Below are 24,759 nucleotides of genomic sequence, written 5' to 3' on the forward strand. Positions count from 1 at the left end.
TATGCTGCATATTTAAAACATTCACAATCAGATAAGGTTCAGTTGTAGAGAACTATATATATTAGTTATGGGCATCTATGCAATAGAATACAAAGCAGATCCGTATGACTGAGGTCGATCTGTATGTGCTGGTGTGGTTGAAAAGACAGAGTAGACGTGGTAATTGAAAAAGGCAAGCAAAAACACTGCATGTCACACAATCCATTTGTGTAAAAATAAAGCAAAAAATTTTAAGATATATATACAGTATTTGATTTTTTAACATGCATCTGTTATTACTACAATTTAAAAAACTAATATAAAATGCCCTGATGTAATGAGAAGGTCTAAGGAACAACTCTGGGAAGAGGCTTTTTCAGTCTCTTCTTTCTCTTTCTTTGCACACAGGGCTCATATCAGGGGCTGCTCCCTGAACCTAGAATCCTAATAACTCACCTCTTGTTGCCAAAAGTAATAAATCCTAGTGAGAAACTGTGTTTAAAGAATATGGAAGATAAAGAACCATTTGAGAACTGAAAGGTGTCAAAAATCAATAGGAAGGTAAGTGGAAAAGATGGGATCGGGATCTGGTGGCGTCTGCCCAAGCCCTGGGGGATACAGGATGGAAAGAGCCACCTGCCTCATTCAGACAACGCTCCAGCTGTGCTCTGTAGAGTCCTCTGTGTGCCCACTGTTGGGATAGAAACAAGGCCAAGGGGAAAGGTGGGTGGAGAGGGAAGGAGGTGGGTGAGAGGCTGAAACTCACTGATCTTCCCAAATGAAACAAAGCGAAAGTCCAAACCGGTCATGACATGGAGCTCAGAGTCCAGAATATCTGGGTGGTGTGTGATAGTCTCCACATCAGGTCTTCATGTGGCCCTTCTTGGTCCGCAGACTATGAATTCACAGTAATAGATTAATCCGTTTGCCACAGACAATGCCTAGTGGAGAAACAGGGCCAGGACAACCACAGGAAACGCTCCATCCTGAAAGGGAAAAATGGAAGCAGGCAACAGGCACTAACTGACCTGCTACAATTCTGAATTACTCCTGGGCCAACACCACAGAGGTCCCTACCCTGGTGACTGCAAAACGTTCTTGGATTCTCATGACTCGACCCCCTGAAAGGTCTTCTGTTATCTTCCTTGGCTCAATACTACTTAACGCGCATTCGCCCTTCTTGGTGGCTGGGTAGTTTTCTTCATCCGTGTGTTACTTGTACAATGTTGAAAGACCACAGGTCCAGTTGGGATTACGATTCCTTTCACTATAAATGTCTCTCAGATTTTCATAAGCTTCTTGTTTTTTTAATTCAGTAAACTATATTTGCCAATACCTATACTCAGTTGTTTTCAAAACATGGTTCTCAGATCTGGTGTGTCCTTTTGCTTTCTTGCTTCATTCTCTCTCTAGGTAAAGATATAGGTATAGGTATAGGTATAGGTATAGGTATAGGTATAGGTATAGGTATAGATATAATCTGTCTCTCTCTTGCCATTACAGGTACCCTGAGTAAATATGAGACTACAGTTTTCTGTAGAAAACTTGTACTTTGATCTTTGTTCTGGCTCTTTATCCAATTGAATATCTTAATTCTACCTTTGCCTTGAAGTTCCTTAACTTACTGAGAGGTATTACCCATAGGTGTGGAGACCATACTTTTAATTTGGCCTTTCCACGGGTTTATTTTAATGGACTTTGTCTTTTGAGGTTTCCTCAATTTCCCTCTTAGTGTTTGGAGTCTAATACTCATCAGGTTTTCCAGTTTTGCAAGCCCTAGTTTTGTGAAATATCTCTATTCCTGTTCATTTCTGCTTACAAGTCAACCAGTTCCTTTTTCAGCTTATAAAGCCTTGCCAAGACACAGCCAGGAGCAACCAACACACACTAGAAACATTGTTTTCCAGTCTTTCTCCCTAGAGTCACATTTTTTGAAGCTACATAATCTTCCTTCCAAGTTAAGGCATGAGTCAGTTTTATCAACAACCACATAAGAAGAAATGCCATCTCTCCAGCCTCCATGATCAGTTTCCGTGCTTTCCATCTACCACTGGACTGCTAAGCTATTGCCACATATTTTAGGAAAGGAAGTGAAATGTCTTTAAAGAATCTAATAATAAAATATGGAAAAATAGTCATTTCCCTTTGGTTCCTGCCCACAGCTAAAGTACAGAGAAAATCCCTCCGTCAGGTAATTCACTTATGTGTGAGTATGGGAAGATGGTGGAGAAATGGGACAAGTAGTGAGGAAGACAAAAGGAGACTTTTATTATGGAAATACCCTGTTCCAGTATCAATATCTGGTCAGAACTAGTCACAAGGCTCTACGTAACTGCAAGGGAAAGAAGTATGGTCCTCTCCCAGGACTTTGAGGAAAAGAGAACTGGACATGGGATATGTCTACCATGTCTTCTATGACCATTCTTTTTCAATTCCCCCATCCATCCCTTGACCATTTTTAGCCTCATATTTGTTTCCTTATTTCATATGATAGTTTTATAGTCTTTTATTTGCTGCTTACTATGTCTTTCAAATCCCCAACTAGATTATCCATTTCATGAGGGCAAGGACCATGTTTGATTTAATCCCTTTTTGGTCACACAGGTCTTAGCATAGTACCCAGGACATTATAGGTGTTCAATAAATATTTGTGGAACTAATGAGTGAATCAGTGAATGAATGAAAGAACAAGAAGCAGACTTGGATGTTCTCTGCTCTTACTGCAGAGTCAGCACCGTGCCTGCTTTCTTCAGCTCAGAACTTGAGCCCTTCTGGGCACGCCACCCAGCTCAGAATAACATAAAGCATCTTGAATTGCCAACCTTGTGACAGACAGTAGGTAAGTCTATGCAGACAGGAACAGGGCAATACCAGGGAGAGGACAAGGCCATCGGGCAGGTCCCGGTACAGCTGTAGGGCCACCTGGACACCCATTCCCACCCACTTTCATCAGTGTCACCAGACCACAGTGGGGGGTGTTTGTTAGGGCCGCAGGCCTTGGCAGAGCAGGGCCGGTCCCGTGACTGCCTCCTGGCCTCCTTCCCGCCTGGGAGAGCTTGTTTTCTCAGCAGAGTTGTCTGGAATGTAGTGCTCAACCTCCCCGCCACCTGCCCCATTTCTCCACCATCTTCCCATACCCATACATAACTGAACTCCTTAGGGGAGAGATTTTTCTTTGTACTTTAGCTGTAGACAGCAACCAAAGGGAAATAACTATTTTTCTATATTTTATTATTAGTTTCCATAAAGAGGTTTCACTTCCTTTCCTGGAAGCAATGAACTGAGCCTGAGTACGTTTTGTTGACACCTACACTCAGACTATTTGTGACTCTACTTTGGTATGCTACCTGACCTCCCCCAGGAGGGCTAGGCACCTGCAGTACTTCCCTTATTAAGTTAATTTCAGTTTGACTATTAATTACACTCTTCTGACTCTCCTCCTAACTTGATGACTTCATCTGAGTCTCCTTCCCAGGCTCCTCTGCCTTCCAACCATTAATATTGGTGCTCACTAAAGTTCAATCCTTTCCACATAAACGTCCGAATAATCTCCTCTTGGTGCCAACACTGACTACCTGTGTGACCTTGGGCAAGCCAATTGGCCTCTCTGTGCCTCAATTCTCTCTGTAAAATGAAAATAATAATATTACCTTGCCTGATTGGCTTGTTGTTTAGATAGTGAGTTGTTACAAGTAACATTCTTAGCACAATGCCTGGCACATAGTAAATGCTCAGAAAGCATTGTCAGTTAGCCTTATTCTCCTTTCCCTTGGCTTTGACAGCCAACTGTATGTTACCATTTCCAAATCTTCATCTCCCGCTCCTCCTTTTCCTAAGTTCCAGATAGGCATTTCTGATTGCCTAGCAGATATTTTCACTTATATGTCCAGCAGTCACCTCAAACCCAGAACAGAACTCTCTTTTCCCTAAAACTTATTTCTCCTCCAGAGTTTTGATGTCAGTTAAGGGTATCAGTCTTTCAAGCTAGAAAACTCAGGGTCAGTTGTGGATGCCACTCCATTTCCTGTGCAGCTTAATTCTTCCTGAGGACCATTTCTCAGATTGGACCTCTCCATCCTCACTGAAAGTGGACAGACCCTTATTACTTCATCCCACTCTTTCTGCCACACAGTCATGAAAAAGGAATCTGAATATACCCTAGAAAGTGTTATGCACATGTGAACAGGGTAGAAACATCTCATAGTAGTATTGTTTGCATTCTGTGAAAACTGGTTAAAAATCAAAGAACAAATATCCAACAACAGCAGACAAGATAAACTGTGAAATATTCAAACAATAGAATACTATACAGCAATGTAAATAAATACTATAGCAACAACAAGGATGACTCTTAAAAACATAATGTTGAGCAATAGAAATCAAACACAAAGAATATATTCAGTATGAGTCCATTCATAAAAAGTTCAGGAACAGACAAAACTAAACTTTACTTTTTGAGGATGTATACATAAGCGACAAAACTGTAGAAAAAAAGAAGTGATTAAGAATCACAAGGAAAATGGTTATTGTCTTGGGGTCTTGACTGGGAGCTGTCTCAACCTTTGTCATACAATTTCTGTATTAAAAAATAAAGTGAGATAGTGTAAAGAACCCAGCACAGTACTTAGAACATTTTAGTTTCACAATTACACTTTGTAAAAGATTTTTTAACAGTGGTGACTCAGAGATGTGCCAGAGGGCGCTAAGGCACCATATAATAGGCTACTGTGCTCTATGGGGCAGTAACGCTTAACTGGCTCATCTAAACAAGAACAAAAGAAAGAACTGGAAGTTTAGTAAGCAAACTATCAGCCATCTGTATTTAATGAAATAAAGTAATATAATTCAAAAATTTAAGCCTATAACTCACTTGAAGTTATTTTGGGGAAGAACAGTCCAACAGCCAGATTGATGGCATCGTAAACCTTATTTCCCAACCTAGGGTTGATCCAACTAACAGTAGAAAAGTCAAAACAGGCAGTGATGATTTAGGTGATGCCCTCACCCGCACTACAGTGAAGAAATGCCAAGCAAGGTGTTTCCTCAACTGTAAAATGGGAGGGTTAGACTAGATCATCTTCAGGGTCCTTCTTAACTCTAACATTCTATAATATACAATTCTAGCTTATTAAAGAAACAGTCATGGTCTCCAAAAATACAAACACTCAACCAAGAAGTGACAAAATTCAATCAAATGTGAAAAACAAAGAATTTTTAAAATGTGCCAAAACAGAAGACAAAAGTTCCATATTTTTCTTCCACGTAATGCTGGAGTTTAAAAAGTCAATGTGAGTGACAAACGGTTGGATGTCCGAAAGATGTATTGTTTGTGAAAGAAACATTCTGTAGCCTCTTCTGTATCTTCACACCTGTTAATAGCTATTTCAGCCAAATCTCTGTCTTCTTTAGGAGAGGGTGATAAGTGGGCTTATTTTGTAAAAAGTATGAGCTGGCCAACAAAAAACTCAAGTTTTACAATGACTTCATTAAGTTCAACCACCTGAAAAACCACAAACATCTATGACTAAGGGCAAAATCCAGAAAACAATACTAAAGATGGATATGAATAAATTAGTAAATAATTTGTTTTTACCTTTATGACTCTCTTCTATTTTGAAAGCATCGAAATAACTCACAGTTTGAGTGCAGGATGAGACTAGAAACGAAAAACAGAAGTCTGATTTTGCTCTAATGGTGTATCTTATACTCTCTGTAAGCTGTCCTGCAGGATCCTAAACTCTGATGGAGTTGTAGTAATTTCTAAATTACAGAGATGTCCTTTAGTCTGTCTTATTTTTAAAAATCTATTTTGACAAGAAAAATTTGCTTACTCTCTTCAGTTTCACAAGATTAAAGGTAAAAAATTGCTATATCAAAATAAGTTTGATATAACTATGCTGATAACTAATAGTTTAAATGATTATAATGTGGCATTTTGAACATTCCAAATAATTAAAGGCAAATATTGGACATCCCTGGTGGCACAGCGGTTAAGAATCCACCTGCCAATGCAGGGTACACGGGTTCGATCCCTGGTCTGGGAAGATCTCACATGCCGCGGAGCAACTAAGCCCGTGCGCCACAACTACTGAACCTGCACTCTAGATCCTACGAGTCACAACTACTGAGCCCACGTGCTGCAACTACTGAAGCCCGTGCGCCTAGAGCCCGTGCTCCGCAACAAGAGAAGCCACCGCAATGAGAAGCCCTTGCCAGAGTCTTTTTGAGGAAGTCTGGCGTATTCCGAGGTGCCAAGGTGGGACTCTCCACGTGTGTAGGTTTGGCTGTAAAGCCAGCTGAACAAGCCACCCTCCCAGCCGCACTGCCTGCTCACATCCCCTGCACCCACACTGCACTGTCCTGTGTTCTTTAGGAAGTCAGCTGTGCTGGCATAGCCTCGCTTGCTGGATTGCACTCAAAAGGCATCCTCATGGGTAACTGCTGAAGCTTAGTAACAGTCTGTTGATCACTGGTGGTTTACAACATCCCACACAAACGGTGTGTTATTTTAAGTTGTGCTTTGGCATCTGGGCTTTCTATCCCACAGGGGACCGCCACATGTGTAACAGCCATATAGCAACTGTATATGTATCTTGTTAACATCTGTCTTTTTCATGTAAATTGTCCTGAACATTGATTTTTTAGGGCCACCACATAGCCCAGAGGTGACAATGTCGAAACAGCTCTAGGATCTAGTGTGTGGGAGGTTAGTGATGTCAGCTCATCGTAAGAGCTGGAGCTTTGTATGTTAAGGTTTTTTGGGGCCACAGTCTTCTGTGCTCCATTCATGTATTCAGTTAGTCAATTCATCAAGTATTTTTTGAATACCATGTATGTGCCAGGTACTGTGTAAGAATCATGTACATACAATAAGCAAGAGAGTGTAGTTCAAGGAATGTAGCCCCCCAGGAGTGTAGTCCAGTGGGGAAGACAGGTGGAGTAGCAACTTTTATAATCTCTTTATATCTCCTAAGTGTGAGCTACCGAAGGGCAATATTCAGTAATAGCAATGTTTTAAATTGTTATTGCAATTTATATTCAACTTTGATAAAAAGTTCTGTGAATTCATCTTTCAAAATAATCACATTTTCCTCTCTTCAATTCTTTTTGTATTAAGAACAGAGCTTTAAATATGGAATATATTAAGGGCTCCAAGAATTCTTCTCAGAACTCTAATAAATGGCATGGGTCCATCCTTCCGTCAGTAAAACAAATTCCTTAGAGAGTGGGGTGAAGGAGCTAGAAATCAAGAGTATCTGCACAGGAAGGCAATAAATGGGAATTTCTTTTATTTTACCGGTTGTCTCTTATCCTGGACAAAATTTTAGAAGTGGTAAATAATAAATGCTGAAAAATGGAAAACAAGGAAAAGTAGGGGAAATTGACAAATGTTCCCTTCAGACAGAAAGGTATTTCCAGTACCGTTATTACTATTTCTTTGAAAGAAAAAGAAGGTACCTAAACCATCGAAAACTTTTTTGTTCAGAAAATAATTCCTAAATATATACTAAAATCAGTTTTCATTGTTTAATTTGGAAAGTGATGGGCTGACTGAAATGTTTTTAGAAGCTCTTGCTTTAAGAAAATCTACCTTAAACCAAAGCCTCAAAGACCCTTCCCAAATCATTGGTGTTTCCTTTGAGATTCACCATGAAAATCATATGATTCTTCTACAACACAGACTTCCCAATAAGACATGGAAAAGAAGCACTTTTACTTTTCCCATGTGGAAGGTATTCCAACTGCCTGGATTACTCAAAATGCTCCTACAATTGGTGTTATTTTAAAAAATTAAGTGGAGGGGGAAGAAAGGAGCACCTCCTCTGCACCCCCGTTTACCTTCCCAGTTTTGTTTCCCACCACCTTTCCATTACACACCCTACACTCCAGCCACACGTCTAGGTGAAGGCCTGAAACAGGCAGGCTGAAAATAGAAATGGCAGGAAGGTTTGCACAATTTTCTGTTTATTAAGGGACAGTCAGGTGATTGGGTCAGAGCCAAGTCAGGCAATCTGCTCTTCTACAGTAAATGAGACTCAGAGACACAGTATCCTGAGGGCCCCTTGATTAATCATCTTTTGACCAACATGCTCCCACAAAATAGACACTCCTTTGGTCACATGTTTTGCCTATGAGCTGGGCCTTAAATATTCCCCCTCTGGACTTAGTCAAGAGAGCTGATTATCTCCTATCTAGACTATTCCCCACAGTACTTATCACTACTTGACCTAGTGTATTTTTGTTGAGTTTGTTGCTCTTTGCCCCTCCCATCCACCCACTCACTCATATCATAAACTACATGAGGACCAGGTTTTATTTTGTTGTTGTTCTCTACCAAATCTCCAGTTCCTAAAACAGTACCTGGCACATAGTAGGTGCTCAATAAACACACGTTACTGTCATTCTTGTTATTTGTCAACTTACCTGAACAGTGAAGTGGGGCTTCTAGTTAAACATATTGGATTCAATATATGAATTGTTTCTGATCCTTCCTGAAACTCTACTAGATCCACTAAAGGGATTTTAAAAATGAAAAAGAGAATTGGAGTGGGGACATCAGTAGAGCCTATTCTGACCACCCTATTTAAAATTACACCCTCCCCTTCTCAATCTCCTTATCCCATCTTTCCCTTGCTTTCATAGCACCTATTAGCTTTTAATAGATTGTATAATTTACTTATGAATTATGCTAATTTGTCAGACCCATCCCTAGAATGTAAGCACCAAGAAGGCAGGATCTTAATTTTTTTATTCACTAATGTAGTATTCCAAGCACCAGAACAGTGCCTCGCACTTAGTGGGTACTCAAAAAATATTTTCAGAATGAATGAATGGAGAATAAAACAAGACCATGGAAGCTGAGAGTAGATGGTTGAATGGTAACTAAACAGGAGGCTGAAATATAAGCCAGCAAGAAAATGGGATTGGAGTTGACAGAAACAAGCCAGTTCACTCAGCAGAACCACAAAGATGCTCAGGAATTGGTAGTAGGTGCCTGTGAGAGTGGGAATGCATGGGAGTGGAAAATGGAACCACAGTAGGCCGAATGCACTTGGACTCCAGCAGAAGATGAGGCTTCGACTCCCTGGAGAGACTGAGAAGAGGGATTCTGGTTTAAAGACACAGCACAACCGAGTGGAGGCACTGTAATTAGAGGATAGGTGTCTACTTACGAAACAGTGAGACTTTTAGCCTCTTTCTCTGCTTGACTTTGAGAGCACAAGCAGTTAGACCTATTAAACAACTCCCTCCTCCAGCATCCCTCCACTGAACTAAGCAGAGAGATGACAGACTTTCTCCGGTTAAAATCTCTGTCCAAGAGAAAACTCGGTAGCAGACTTCTCAATGGCTACACTAGAAACTGGAGAGTCACAGAGCTATGGCTTCACATCTCTGAGGAAAAGTTATTTCCAGACTAAAATTGTTGGCAAAATGATGAATCAAGTGAAGGAGAGAATAAACTTTTTTTTCCCAGAAATGGAAGGAGGCAAGATTTTACTCCCTATGCATCCTTTCTCGGGATTCTCGAGGAGGGTATGCTCCATCAAAAAGAGACACTGATGGGGCTTCCCTGGTGGCACAGTGGTTGAGAGTCCGCCTGCCAATGCAGGGGACACGGGTTCGTGCCCCGGTCCGGGAAGATCCCACATGCCGTGGAGCAGCTGGGCCCGTGAGCCACGGCCGCTGAGCCTGCGTGTCCGGAGCCCGTGCTCCGCAACAGGAGAGACCACAACAGTGAGAGGCCCGCGTACGGCAAAAAAAAAAAAAAAAAAAAAAAGAGACACTGATGAAGAAAAAGAAAAGCATGGGGTCCCGGAAACAAAAGATTCACACAGAAAAGTGGTAGAGAGAATCCTTAGAATGATGGAGAAAGGAGATTTGAAGACAACCATCATGCAAGGATGGCCCCAAGAACAAAAAGAACCCCAAATTACATAGATGTGATTGGACAGAGGGAGGAGACTGATACTTACATTGGTAAGTTTGGGGATAAAATGAGGTTGCTTGACAACTAAGGAAATGAAGAAAATAATCATTAACTCTGGGGAAACCAAAGTTGTTTATGAAAGTAAGAAAGTACATTTTATGGCTAGCCTTTGAGTCATATTTACATAGTTTTAACATAGAAATACTGAATAGTGACTTAGCCAAAAATTATGATAGCCCTGTTAGAAGGAAGGCGGTAAATGAAACAGGTATGAAGAAAGGAGAGATGGAAAAAAGAGATAAATCCTCTTTTCACCGGTAGGAAGGTTTAGACCTTAACATAAACAAGGATGTAATGGACCCAACGGCTAAGATAGTCAGAAATTGGTTACTTCTGGGAAGCACAAATCAAGAGTGAAAAGGGAGAGGGCAGGAGGTTTTTAAAAATATGAGCCGTCTAGTACTATTTTACTTTTCCAATCATGTATGTTTATAACTTACACAAAACAGAAACAAAAAGGAAACCCCCCAAAGAGAAACTGCACAGCCAAGAAAAAGAACAGGAAAGTCATAATGTAACTTTAGCAACTTTTATTCTTCACACGGCAACTACATCTTGCTTAACAGAGTTTGAACCTATCAAAATTGATGACTACAATTGAAATATTTAGACCATGTACTGGAATGCATGATTTCCTTGTCGGTACTTCACTGATGTTACATAGTGTAAAGCACATATCTAGCTGAAACATCGCTGGCAAGATGGTTCATCTTTGCCAGTAGGCTAAGCAAGCTGCAGAAACTGACCTCTTCTCAGCGCGAGCATAAAGAGGAGAAACAGAAGTAAGCACAAGAATAAGCAGATAAAAGCCCCTTTTGCTTGAGCCCGTTTCCTCACCTGCAGATTTTGGAGGCTCCATCAGATCATCTCAAGTTCCTGTTTTTAGCGCTAAACTTCAAGTTAGACCTTCACACACATCCCTAGCCCCTTTTATTTCCTGAATTAATCTAAGACACAGACGACCATGTCCTAGTTTTCCTAGAACAGTCTTGGAATCTGTTGCTTGCTTCTCCTTTAACTCTCAAAAGTGGCCCAGTTAATCTTGTTTTATATTTCTAAGGAAAAACATGCATTTACCTTTTAACTTAAAAATATAACATTTCTAAAAATAATAACATTTCATGACTTGCTTTCTCTTAAAAATTTGGAGAAATTTCCAATTCCTTTGTGGTGGTTTGTGAACTACCAAGAATTTTTTAAAAGCAGATTAAGGTGTAATATAAATTTTTCTTCTAAAACATTATTCAGTGTGCATAATATCCTTTTAAAACTATTCTCTAGTAACCCTGGGACATTTGGTACTTCCTAAAAGCTATGACTAAAATCTTTGTGGAAGAATTAGGTGATATAATAGATTCTATTTATTAAAACAGTCTGAGAATTGAGAATGTCTTCCACTTGACTTTATTAACAATTATAACAATGATCTCAATACTGTTCTCTCAGCAAATGATAGGTCTCATCCATCATCATGGCTGTTAAGAGGCTAATCAGTTATCCACCAGGGAATATGACCCTCCCACTGCACAGACAAGCTCTATTTGCTAATGATTCCCAAATTTTCTTTAAGATGAGGACTAACGTCCTGCCAATCCCCCAGACAAAAGCTCCCATATTATCCAATGAACTTGAAACACTCCTTTCACAGTGAGCAGCAGTGAACATTCCATAATTAATTACTCAGTTTCAAGAGAGATTTAACATTGCTTGCTTTTCTGGAAGATACAAAGAGTTCCTTAGTTTTATTCAAATATGAACTATCCCTGATATAAAACATGTCTCATTATGAAGAGCTGTGATTTGTCTCAGCATTCTTTTTCCTTACTTAACCACTTAAGTCACTGACTGTGGAAATTTTTTAAATTGAAATAAATACAAGGTCCACTTAGAAGGAAAATAAACCCATCATAATTTTGTTTTAAAGATATGTGATTACCATATTTTTAAAAGTTGCTTTGAAAATGAGCTAATGTGTTATACTAGGATCATGCTATGGGGACTAATTTATTGTCTGCCCTAACCTAGTAAAAACAAAAGGAAAGCTGGATTTGGCATTCGCTTGCACTTTTCATCTTTATGAGAAAGTATGCCTGAGTTTTTGGGTCTGAGATCAGGTTTGCTTGGTAGCCTCAAAGAGCAATTTACCTTTTTTTTCAAAATTTGCTTTTGATCATTTCAGACAATTCATCCTTTCTGAATGAGAAAGACTAGAAGAGAGGAATGTCGAATGAGGTTAAGTAAACGGAGAATCTGTCACATAAAGCAAGTTTAAAGCCCCGTAACAGCATCCATGCAGGACAAACGGAAGCATTATTCTTTTGAAAACATTATTCTTTTAAACAGTGTGTAATGACATCCTCCCCAGAGACTTCTTCCATAAAAGAAAAAAAAATACTTCCTCAGAAGTCATCTTCTAGATTCCCAGTATAATGAGTGAAGTACAGTGAAAAGTCAGACTTGTGTTTTTTTATGTAAGAAGGTTCAAAATTAGAACTGCAAAAAGGGGCTCATAAGTTTCTGAATGTTTTTGTTTTCTGTTACTTACCGGTATTTCCATGAACCAAAAGGACAAGTGAAAGGAAAAGATTGCCATTATTACCTTAGACCTGTATCAGGGAATGTGTTCTCGTTACAAACTGGAGCCAAACGTATTTTGTTTTCAAGGGAGAAATACATAAAACTCAAATATGCTAAATGTGCGATAATGCACTTTAAGTTCCTTTTATCATTTTCTTGTGCTGCAATATCAATCTGTGGAATGTGTTTCCAGTACTCTGTGCTGCTATTACCTCCTGAGGACTTAATTGAAAATAAATATGAAAATTTTATGTTTTAAAAGTTTGGTATTACTTAAATATCAGAATTCGGCTTTTGTTTTAAATGTTTAAAATATGTTTAAAAAACAAAAAGGTAAATAAGCAGAGAAATTACTTCTTTCAATTCCAACTCTACTTTGTTTAATTAACGCATGTTCAAATAAACAGTTTTTCTTAAAAGATTTCAAAATTGTTGAATACATAGGAAAAAAGAAGAAAGACACTATAGAAAAATCACAATTATGATGTTTATTTAGCAAAATAAATTGAAGAAAGTTTTCTATTAAAAAAAGTAAGAATCATATCCAAATTTTAGCTTCCCCATCTTCTTTGGTACTGAAATCAATGTTCAGGATATATTTATTTTGAAGTTAGTCATTGGGTCTATAACAGTTTTCCACAGAAGGAAAATAGAAAATTAAGTTACCTGTAATTGTCTCATTTATTGAATAACCAATGGGTGTGTAAAAGCAGTCGATTATGTGTATGCTGAAACCAACATCATCAAGGAAATTCATTCATAGATATATGTTTTCCACTGGAAATATATCCCAAATTTTCCAATAATCTTCTGCCATCATTTTACTATGTTATCTGAATAGTAACCCAATGTACAGATGCTGTTATGCACTTAACTCATGAATTACTCTCTAAGGAAGGTGACACCACCACACCAGGACTTATTAACATTTATTTTCAACACGACTACACCATTAAAAAATTTTTTCTGTATTTCTTAGAATTGTGTGCTTCAGTCTTTTCATAAAATAGTATCTGGAGATCGCTAATAGCATTAAATTAATATTAATAAAATCCAATTCTATCTAAGTCTTTTTCTCTTAAGAAGAAATATTACTTAAAACCAGACATTTTGTTCTTTTAAGAGCAGTATTATATGGACTGCTAATTCAGCCAAGCCACTTCCAGAAACACCATGTGACAACCAAGCTGCTCTTATTCCTTTGATAAATTCTTTGCCTTTACCCATACTGATTTCTCCATGTCCCTGCTTTCTTGTGTGAAAGTACCTTCCCCTTAATTTGTTAAAAGAATCTGAGAAAAAAAATCCAGTAACAAACAAGGGCAATGATTTTATTTTTTGCACAGACTTGTGACCACAAAATGATCAAGCAATTTATAGCTTCAGTGCTAACACTGTGATTGGGAACAAGAAGAGTACAACCATAATAAAATACAGCTATCTATTAGAAGGACTGCATAAAGACATCTTTGGCCATGTAGGCTCTGGGCCCTCTGGAAATAAGTCAGTTGCATTGCCAACATGACAAAGAAAATGGCGATGTTCAGAATCAGGAACAGCCTGGTATACGAAGCAGACAGTGCTGGGGCTCTGCTGCGAGTCGTCGTCACCATCCGAGCCTGTCCAAACCGGCCTTTCATCAAATCACCATTTTTGTGTTTCTCATATGTTACATCTGCAAAATCTAAAAGGTCTTTCATTTCTTCATCTTCATCTATGGGCAGTTCTTTCTGTGCCAAAATCTGAGCTTTCTGTCGAATCTTCTTTTCATTGACTTCGATCTGTGCAAAAATATCAGGGACGGCATCCACAAATTTATAGCGCTTGCCTCCCCTTCGGTTTTTCTTGGACTTGCTTTGCTGCTGCTGCTGCTGTTGCTGTGATATGGCAAAAATCCTGTCGATGGCCTCCTCAGTCTGTCTCTTATCTGAAAATCTCAGCAGGCGCTCAGCAGTCTTCCTAAAGCTGGCTGTGTTCCGGACTCGGGACAGGATCTGCTTCTCCAGCAGCTGGAACACTGGCTTAAAATGCTGCAGGTTCTGTTCCACAATAGCGGCGTAGTCCTTCACCTCAGGGACAACGGTGCTCTTGATGGCTGAACTCCAGTCAAACAGAATTTTCTGACGGTCGGCAATGACCTGTGCCAAGGCCAACTGTTCTGTAGTCTCACCTGTCCACAGGTAAGTGGCGTAGGCATGCTCACCGGTGGCTATGAACACATCCAGTTGCTGAGAGTCTCCGTGGATGCTGAAGCTCTGAACGTCTATGGAGGGCCCTATGAAGAGGTAAGCTGCCCTGGTGATGGGACTTCGGAGGTGTGTGGTGACATTCACATAGTTGGTCCCATTGTAGGGATAGCCCCGAGGGTATGTCACTGAAGCAAAGGTTCCTTTCTCACTGTAGCCAGTATCATCCATCCAGTACATTTTATAGAGCCCATCTCGCTGCCTGATGAAAGCCCCATGGACCCCATCTACCACTGTCTCCTCAAAAGAAAAATCCACATTGTGGAAGAAGCCTGCTGCTGTCTCCAAGGGGCTGTCCTCTCCCAGGTGTATCTGATCCACGAGGAGGAGAAGCTGTGGATGCAGGAGGATCAGATTCCTCTGAACGTTCTTCAGATGGAGCTGGGGGTTGTAAGCGCCCACACCCTCTCCTCGGATGAAAACCACCCCATTTTTCTCCATTGCAGCAACAACTCTCCCCTGACAGCTAGCTGCCAGGTCATGCTTGTATTTAGACCATTTTGATGAACAGTCTTCTGTGACCTGACCTTCCCAGGGAGAAAAGCAGCTCTTGGACACAGCTGGGGAAAACATCAAAACATTGTTGAAGAAGGTATACTTTGGCCCATAGAGAGCCTCAGTAATGAAAGGCACACCGTTGGGAGCAAAAGTAAAGGAGTTCTGATCAGGATGTTCATGCCCTGCATTAAAATTTCTCCAGCCTTTGATCCAGTCTTTGTATTTGTTTCTGTGGACAATGTCATATATTGCACGTCCCCCAAGTTTTCCTGACTTGAAGGAAAGGAAAGATCTATTGATTTCTGCAGGCAGCGCACTTCCATAAGTCACAACACCCCAGTCTTCAAAATAATGCAATGCTGGGGTGCCAAAATCTGGAGGGGGGACAGATTTCAAGCTGGCATCATACCTGAAAGAATCAATTTTTAAACGTTAAATGGTTTTCCAATAGAAGTGAAAGGAACACAGCAGAGCCGCGAGGCCACACGGCAACGTGGCTGGAGGAAACAACATAAAAATGCCACCCAGAGCACTGGCAGCGCAGACTGTATTAGGGGCATTTCTGAAAACACCCACGTATAATCAGCACGTGTAGGGGCATGCCCCTGGTGAATGGGAGAGGAGTGTGTCTTTACAACTGTGAAGGGTTTGCGCCGGAAATGACAGCTACTGATAATCGCTACCTGGACCCTCTCCACTTAATGATTTCAGAACTGCCACCCAGACGACGGGGGCTCATAGAATTAAGCAGCTCATCCAAACCTCTAGTTGAGGGGCTCCTATTCTAGGAAACCACATGTTAAGATTTGGACTTTAGCAATCCTTGAGTGCTAAGGAAGCACTGTTCTGCGAACAACTGATACTATTGAAAGTTTGGTAGAGTACTTTCTTCCCCCTCTAAAAAGATAAATTTAAATAGAGTCGAATTTCGCGTATTAGATAAAATTTACTGCCAATACCACATCTAAGAATATGAATGGATGAAATTCAGGAAACGATCTAACGGTGGAGGATTTATGGCCATGCCACCCACTGCCTGGCCCGGTTCCAAGGTTTTGTTTTGTTTTAATCTGCAGATGATGTCATGCTTTTTCTGATATGAGTTTCTTATTTTAATTTACGATGTTTATTATCAAAGTAAGATAATTCACATTAAGCTTTCACCGTGATTAAGAACACAGGTTTTGATTCAGGAAGGCTCCAAAAATAATAATGAAGATGACTGTTCACTTTTGGTGATCTGAGACAACAGCCTTGACAGCTTCATATGATTTGCTGCTCAAGGGAAGAAAGGCTCTAAGATACTTTTTCTCTAAAGTGAATCAGTCACCTATGGTGGAGTTAATCTTACTGATATTTATTTGATTTGGGCTGTTGTGTCTTTTGTTCTGGAGTCTCAGTTACGGACATGAGCAATTGTCTCTCCGCTTCAGTCTAGTGTACAGGGCTGGCTTAATTATGATGATTTAACAAATCCAGAAACAAGTGGAACTGGCCATCCTCCTCTCAGGTTTTAGTCAGTTTTCATATTCCCATAAAGGCACTTTCTGAATCAAATTAGACTTAGCATTAATCTGACTCCTATAATCAGCTTTATAGAACTCTCTTGTTTATTTACGGGTAAGTGAAAAACACTATTAAGTAATTACTTTAAATACCTAAAAGGAGCCAAGAATGGTTGCATGTTAATATATGCAGTTCATCTGTGAAGATAGTTTTTAGAAGTGCTGGTTAAATTATGACAGTTACCACTTTACTAACTTTTTTTTCCCTCTTGTTTAATTTTTTTTTTTTTTGTACATGAAAAGAAGCAATCAAACCACAGAAGCTTACTTTGGAGTTGAATGCAAATTTCAGTAGCTTGAAAAGACATCAGGGATTAATGATTAACCAGTTCCCTGTAATTTTTATTTTAATTTATTAGATGCCAAAAATGTGTTTGGCAGTACTTTAAAAAGGAGAGCCTGGCTTCTCCTTCTAGGCTTAAAAGATTAAGGCAAAAAAATTACATGGTTCTTTTCTTATCAAAGTAAAACTGTCAAATACTGTCACCACTTTTAAATAGTTTTGAAAATTTAGCCACAGCTTTGCTATTAGAAGATTATAATGCTCCATTTATCAAAACAAAACATTTTACTACTTTTGGTTTTTTTTTTTTGGTGTGATTATCAGAATAACTCAGTCTAAATTTCGTGTTTTTTCTCTTTATATGATTTCAAAAATGATGTAAATCAAAACATGCATATCTAGGAAATAGTGTGAGCCTAGGATTCTAATACATGTAAAGCAAAAACTGCAAACAGTAATTAGATCTTAAATGGAAGGAAATGTTTCTAACAGAATTTCAAAACTGTGACATGAACTGAATTGAAGCTGCGAGTACATAGGCGGCATGGAGAAAGTGTTAAAAAGTAGATTCGTTTTTCTTTTTTAATGTAAAAAAATTAGCACACTATACCCCTGGGTACAATTTCTCTTTAAAGCCAGTACAAGGTAGCATACCAGAGAAATTCTGTGTGAAGCGTACACCAGCGCTGCCCTTTGGAAGGCGTCCCTGGACCTTCCATCACACGGTTCCTTCTGATCTGGTCAGCCAACCAGTTACCACTGCCGTTACGCATGACAAATTTATCCAGGAACACTAATTGGCTTTCTGGACCATAAAACCAGTTGTAATTTGAGTCTGCAATAGCCACAGTTCTTTGAAACCCTGGGGAAAGAAGTTTGACAGAATTAAGATAAGTTTAAAACTGCCTACTTCCATAAAGGCCCAAACAATGATTCTCAATCCTGGTTCCAAATTAGACTCAATTGTGTACCTTGGATAAAAATAAGAAACAAAAAACCACCATGTCCTCACTCTACCCCAGGCCAGTTAATCAGAATCCTTCTAAAAGTCTTCCACAAACCTGTGTGCAAGTTTGTCATGTGGCAACTTGTCTTTGGTAATAGAAACAACTATTAATGCTTACATTTGTTGCCTACCTTCCTCATTTTCTAATGTCCATGCTGCTTGCAAATATAATTGCATGGATACATGGGAGATCTATCCTCTTGTGCATGGTGAGTCCCTGAACCTGGAATCAGCACTAGCTTTCCCACCAACTCATCCCACATCCCAGACCAAGATAATAACGTAAGGTGCTTCAACTTGGCATCCAATACAGCAGAAATTATAAGGTTTCGGGGAGAAACTGAGTTTCTATAGGAAGAAAATGAAACAATTCCAGAGAAGGTCCTGCCTGTATGTACTATTAGATGTTGAAGAAAAGAGAGAAAACGTAAAGATCATACTGGAATAGGTCAGAAAAACAAATGTAGGTAAGACCAGATAATGCTCCAGGCATTCTTGAAAAAGAAGAATGGAATAAAATTCTGGGTCAGACAGGAATAATCGTTACTAGAATAACCATTGTAGAGAAAATAAAAAAGAAATGTTGTTGAGAACAGACTGACTTAACACAGAATCCCTTCTAAAAATGCCTGTATGACCATACTTACATGATTTACAGCTAATGTTTTTGCTTCTAGCAGTTTAGTAAACTCTCGTCCAAGTAAATCTTACTATAAAATGTGATTTTCTGAATCTTCTACTAACCTGTATCTTAAAAGCAGATGGGATGTTTTATTACTCTGAATCCTCTGCCTATTATAGTGCCTGGCACATAAATGTTCAATAAAGGTTGTTTTACTCATTGACACAAATACATGATTTCTCCTCTTAGAGGTGTTCATATTGTCTTTTCCACCTTAGGCAGTAGCCACATACATAGTTCACAGCAAACCCAAGCCCTGATGTGGCTGGCTGTTAGAACTCAGATCAAATTACAAAGCACTGAGACCTCTTAAAGGCCCTTGCTTTAGATGGCCTTTGTTTACCAAGATAAACTAAAGATAAAAGAGGCCTCTCCTGCATGCTTAAGGATAACCAAAACAATAGGGCTCCGCATGTGAGTCTAAACTAAATTTTTCTAAACTAAACATGGTTCTTTTGCTCTGCAGTATTTTTTTGATAACTAATCCAATAATGGAGATTCTATCCAATCCATGTGTATATAACCAGAGCAAAAAGATTTAAAAACTGCATTGTTTGCTGTAGGTCTCCAATCATTCAACTAAACAATTGCATGTCACTGAGGGAAAACCCACCCTGATGAAAATTTACCTCCTAAACTTTTTCTAACACGATAGTCCTGTTTAGAAATAAGGAGAGTTATAGGCTGTCCTAGAAACGAATAAACTCTTTATATGTGTGTGTGTGTGTGTGTGTGTGTGTGTGTGTGTGTGTGTGTGAGCCAGTTCTCTTAAAAGGCTAAGCTACATAGCAACAAGAAATTAGAAGTTTCATAGAAATTCATTTTTATCTTTCTTTTTTTTTTTAATTTTCAGCCGTGTTGCGTGGCACGTGGGTCTTAGTTCCCCAACCAGGGATCGAACCCACGCCCCCTGTAGTGGAAGAGCGGAGTCTTAACCACCAGACCGCCAGGGAAGTCCCAGAAATTCATTTTTTGGTTTGCTTTCTATATCTTATACCACTTATTTCCATAAAGTATTTTGAGTATTAACACATTATTGGCCAGGGGATTTCTGCAGAAACTAACGCCTGTGCCTGTAACACGTCTCTGGTCAAAAATGTGTTAAGAGAATACTAAACCCCCAATTTAAATATGTAGATGTAATCTTTCTTTTGAATCATGTTTGTATAGTTTGGAAGAAAAAATTTAAAACTAAAAAAGTAAAGTAGGATCAATTAGGGATCACACATAAAGGAAAATTAACATGTAATCATAATTTTTTTTGTTTCGTTTAGATTCATGAAAATGAGTTTGTATTTGTACCCAAGTTTGTACACATACAAAAATAAAAGTACTGTGGAGGCTACAAATTATATTTGATCTGTTAAGTTCTAAGCTTTATAATACCTAAATCACATTAACTCTCCAAATATTCCTGGCTATACACAACTCTTGAATTATTCTTTGATTAAAAAAAAAAAATCCCTTTAACCTCAATATGGCTCAAATCCCATGTTTCTTTTCTTAGTCTAGTCCATCTTCGTAATCAGAAAAAATTACAGTAGTTTAATGTTTTCCCACTTCTAAGTCCTCACTGTACCTGGCAGGATGGTTCTATACATAAATGCAAAGTGTTGTTTAAGCCATGGGTGGCCAAAGTGGTTGATGTCAAAGTGCCTCTGAACAAGAAACATATACTGGAAGAGTGATCTAGTGGTGTAGCTGCCATATGCAACTCCTTCATAGAGGGAGCCGTCTGTCACCTCTCGGAGCAAGACAAGAGACTTCTCCATGATGGTCAGAACTTGTTTGGTCCATAAGTAAGCTTCTTGAAGATACCCTGAAAGATGAAAACACATGGAAACAATGACTAAGGCTGTAACAAACTAAAAACAAAAATATGGCCAAATAAAACCCTCTGAGTTATCTGACCAGTTTATACTGCAAATTGCATTTTGGAAAACTCTCACTTATCAACATTATAAATAACATCCTGCTAGTCCAGGTTTATGATGAGTCCATGATCTACGTTAAGAAGTTCTTGAATACAGGTCATTTATTAATTAAAGACAAACCTTTAAATAAGTATCAGTCATTTCATAATCTTTAATAAACTGAAACCACACCACATCTAAGATTATAAACTGTACATACTTTATGTCTGCAAGAAAGGATCTGTACATTGAGACTTTTACTCAATTTTTCTAGAAAACACTGAAAATATTTTTGAAGTTTTCCGCTTCACAAAAACTGTCACCATTATTTTACAGAATTTTTAACAAGCTGCAAATACTATAAATGCTACATGAATATTTTCCAACGTGTCCTGTTCTTAGAAGACAATACCTCATCCTTTACGTGGTTTTAGATTCCACAGCATTGGAAAAGGCAGCACAGTGGGGTGGAGAGACCATTGGAGTGGCAATCTAAAGGTGACAAAAATCAACTGGGAGTCCCTAATCTACCAAAAATGAGCCACACGATTTTGTTCAAGCACTTCTTCAACCTGCCACATTTTTCAATTTCCCCAGCTGAAAATTAAAGGTCTAAAATTTTTTCTAAAATCCTTTTGACTCAGAAATGCTATCTTCCTATAATTCTTGTGAGACCAGCAACAATTGTTTAGGCAACAATAACAAGTCCTCACATCTCGTAACATTTATAATTCACACAGCACCAAACATAATCTTACTTAATCCTTTTAACAACTCAATTATGCATTATTACCCCAAAATTACAGAAAGGTTGACTTGTCCTCTGGCATATGACTAAAAATGAACAGAACTTTGATCTGAACCTAGGTCTTTAGATTTAAGGTTTGTTTTGTTTGCTTGTATTTAAAATACACAACCCCCAAGGATAAAATTAAGCTCACTGCCTCCTAATGAGTGGACTTTTGTTGGATCACTCCCATAGACGTGCGTGTGATCACCCATGCTGAACCCTCTACCACAGTCTACTAGGTGTGCTGGGGATGGGGGCTTCCAGAGGCCCAGGCACCACCAGGTACCTCCCAGCCTAAATCCAAGGTTCCAGGCTAAGTAAGACCAAGCTCTCATCTCATGGGGGTGCAGCACCATTCTCAGGCTCTGCTGTGCAGAGGTTACTGTTAATTGTACACTGGTTCCTTCTCCCATCCAGCTCCACCCCTGACCTGCCAGCCTTCTGCATAGTTTTCAATTTCCATTAGTCACTAGAGTTTAAAATCTCAATCATCCTCATCTTTTTTCTCTCTATATCCTCCATCTCCAATCAGATACCAATGTGACTGATGTTTAAAATTAGAACTGCTACTCACTGCTCCCCAGATATTACCTGATTTTCCTTATAAAAACCCTATTCATGAGACGAGGCAATGTCTACCTTTGTAAACTTCAAATCTGTCAATACAAGGTACCAATATTGTTGTTACTGATGCTCTGCCCTGTATTTTTTTCCCATCATCCATACACCTTGCCTGGAATGTTCATTATTTTCAGTTATCCATATCCTACCCATCCTTCAAAGTTTCAAGAACCATCTCAAACTCACCTAAAGAACCTTGTTCTCCTGAATTCAAACTTACACACTCGTTGGATATTTAATCCTAACTTCATGATCTCCCTTATTTCATTCCGTGGTAATATTAAAAGTATGGTGTAGTCATTTAAACATTTCACACCTGTCTTCTTTCCAACTGATTTGTAAACTGCATACGTGTGACCCTGTGGGCCCTGTATCCTAAGCCTTAAGACAGGGTTAGCAGAACAGAGGAAAAATCCTAACTCTCTCACTCCTGAAATTTCATCTGAGTCCAGTAGGAGCTACACCTGACTAAGCTACCTCAGTCAGTATCTACAAGGCTGCTCTGAGAACATGGAATGATTGGCACAGTGCGGCTGAGGTAGCTCCTAAAGTTAGAGCGAGGCTGCCAAGAAAGCCGGGGCTGTAAGTCTGATTATTAACTGAGATGTGCAGGACCAGAGATTTCACTCCTTCTTTTGTCCCATCTTCTTAGAAATGTGTGTGCTGCTTATGGAATGGCTCTGGGAGAGTGCATCCCAGAGCAACCCATTACTTTACTCAGAAAACAAAGGCATGTGAAAACTCCTGCCAGAAGAAAATTCAAATTTTGACCCAATTCGAGCCAGTATTTTAGGTGCCTGCTTAATATCTGGAACAATTTTATCTACTGTGAAGAATGAAGAAATAAGCTCTATTCCTGTTGGTAAAGAACTAAAATTTATCTAAGGAAATAAAACTGTGCTAGACTAAAACTCAAGGCCCCAAGCTGCGATCCAGCTCACTCCAAGGTTCTCTCCACCAATTCATGATGCTGTCTTTCCACAGGCCTGTGGATTTATAAATGGTTGGATGGTAGGTGTTCACATGGCTTAACCTCTTGACTTTTAAAATTTCATTTGTTTTTGTGAGAGTGGGGGGCAAAGGGAGCTAGCAGGAAAATTTACCCTCTTAATCAAGCTTTCCTTAAGTTACTAAAATTGAACTTCTATTCTGAGAGAGGTAACAAAATATAGTGGAAAGACAATGAAGTTTGAGTTTGTCTAGAACTGGGTCCCAATCCCAGCTACCTTATATGGTTGAGGTGAGAATTAAATAAAATATGGACAAGGATTAGCACATGCCATGCTAAATTAATAAATGCTCAATTAATTTTAGTTTCTTTTCTTCTAAGACCTAATTAAAAGTGATGGTTCATATGACAAGGGAGAAAGCTAGGCTTGGGTAAAATCTGATGCTGGGTAATGTGCAAAATGCTTCCTAATTCTTATGGGGAATATAATCAAGACTTAAACTCTTTTAGATTTGCCAGTTATGAGTATATATTTAATTCTAATAACTTACTGTGACCTTAGGGTTGTTTTTCTTAAACATAATCTTATTTAGTCATTTACAGACTTCCACAGGAGTTGTCATTATGTCAGAATTACAAGAACAAAGAAAACGCAATATTAGCAATTACATAATACAATAAGGTAAAGCAGCTACACGATCCACAAAAGTCAATTCCAAATTTGACCTGAATGATGTAGACTGATTGTTTTAAAGTCTTTAGAGGGACAAAAAAAGTAGTGCTGTAATGATACACACCTGTGTATGAGGACTATTCAGTTCATATCATAAACCATCTGTTCAGCTTTTAAAAACCCTATCCAGGCTGGCTGCCTTCACTGTCAAAAATCTTTGGAAAAAGGAAGATTCACCACGGATCCTGTGCTGTAAGGATATGGCTTGGGACAATCAAACGCCGTACTCAAGTAACCTTCAGGCTAATATAACAAGCAGAAATGAAGAAAGAGATGTCTCTCAACTCTTCAAGAGGTGTCCCAGATATCACTTCATCTTATGGGCTTAGTTAGGATCCAAGCATGAACATATACTTAGACTAGTTATATAAATGCTTTGCTCACAACATGGTAACTACAAGTGATGTCAGCTCAGGCATCCCCTTGGTGTGTCCATACGCACCTTGATTCATCAGGACCAGGCTTCCTGTGAGCAAGGCCATGCAGTTGGTGGGCTGATGATTGTGCAGGTATTGAAATCCCCACCCTCTCCTGTATGAAGTTTCATACATATATCCCGAGGCATTGGCAATCACTTCAAGAAACCTCTCCTGTTGTGTCCTGCTCAGGTAGTTGTACAAGAAGTCATAGGCAGTGGCAAAACCAACCAGGGAGTGAGCAAGCGGGACTTCATCCCAAGGAGCATCTTTCACCAACCTGTAACGGAAAAGAAGCCACGCAAATGAGTGCCAGCAGGCTCACAGCCCTCATCACACTTTTAAAGTGTCTATTTCTCAGAACTAAAGGACACAAGTGGAGATACAATCCAAAAGGTTTAACAACACAAAAGATAGATTTCCCTCCACATAAGACACAAGCATAAAGTTTGTCTAATGTGAAAATTACAGAGTATACACTTTTCTCTCTCCAGCTTCTGGCAACATCAAGAT

The 24,759-nt window shown here is 39.2% G+C and overlaps 1 protein-coding gene across 1 annotated transcript in view; it reads right to left on the minus strand.

The window, feature by feature from the left end:
* Positions 1-13,368: 13,368 nt before the first annotated feature.
* The window catches only part of DSE (dermatan sulfate epimerase), a 68,631-nt gene continuing 57,240 nt past the window's right edge, over positions 13,369-24,759 (minus strand). The window contains exons 3-6 of the mRNA XM_082855624.1: positions 24,273-24,526; positions 20,404-20,643; positions 17,791-17,998; positions 13,369-15,697 (exon numbers count right to left, since the gene is read on the minus strand). Of these exons, the coding sequence (XP_082711750.1) occupies positions 13,933-15,697; positions 17,791-17,998; positions 20,404-20,643; positions 24,273-24,526 (2,467 nt within the window). The 3' untranslated portion in view covers positions 13,369-13,932. The remainder of the gene's footprint in view (positions 15,698-17,790; positions 17,999-20,403; positions 20,644-24,272; positions 24,527-24,759) is intronic.

Source organism: Leucopleurus acutus (genome assembly GCF_964270905.1).
Source record: "Leucopleurus acutus genome assembly, chromosome: 15".
Classification (NCBI taxonomy): domain Eukaryota; kingdom Metazoa; phylum Chordata; class Mammalia; order Artiodactyla; family Delphinidae; genus Leucopleurus; species Leucopleurus acutus.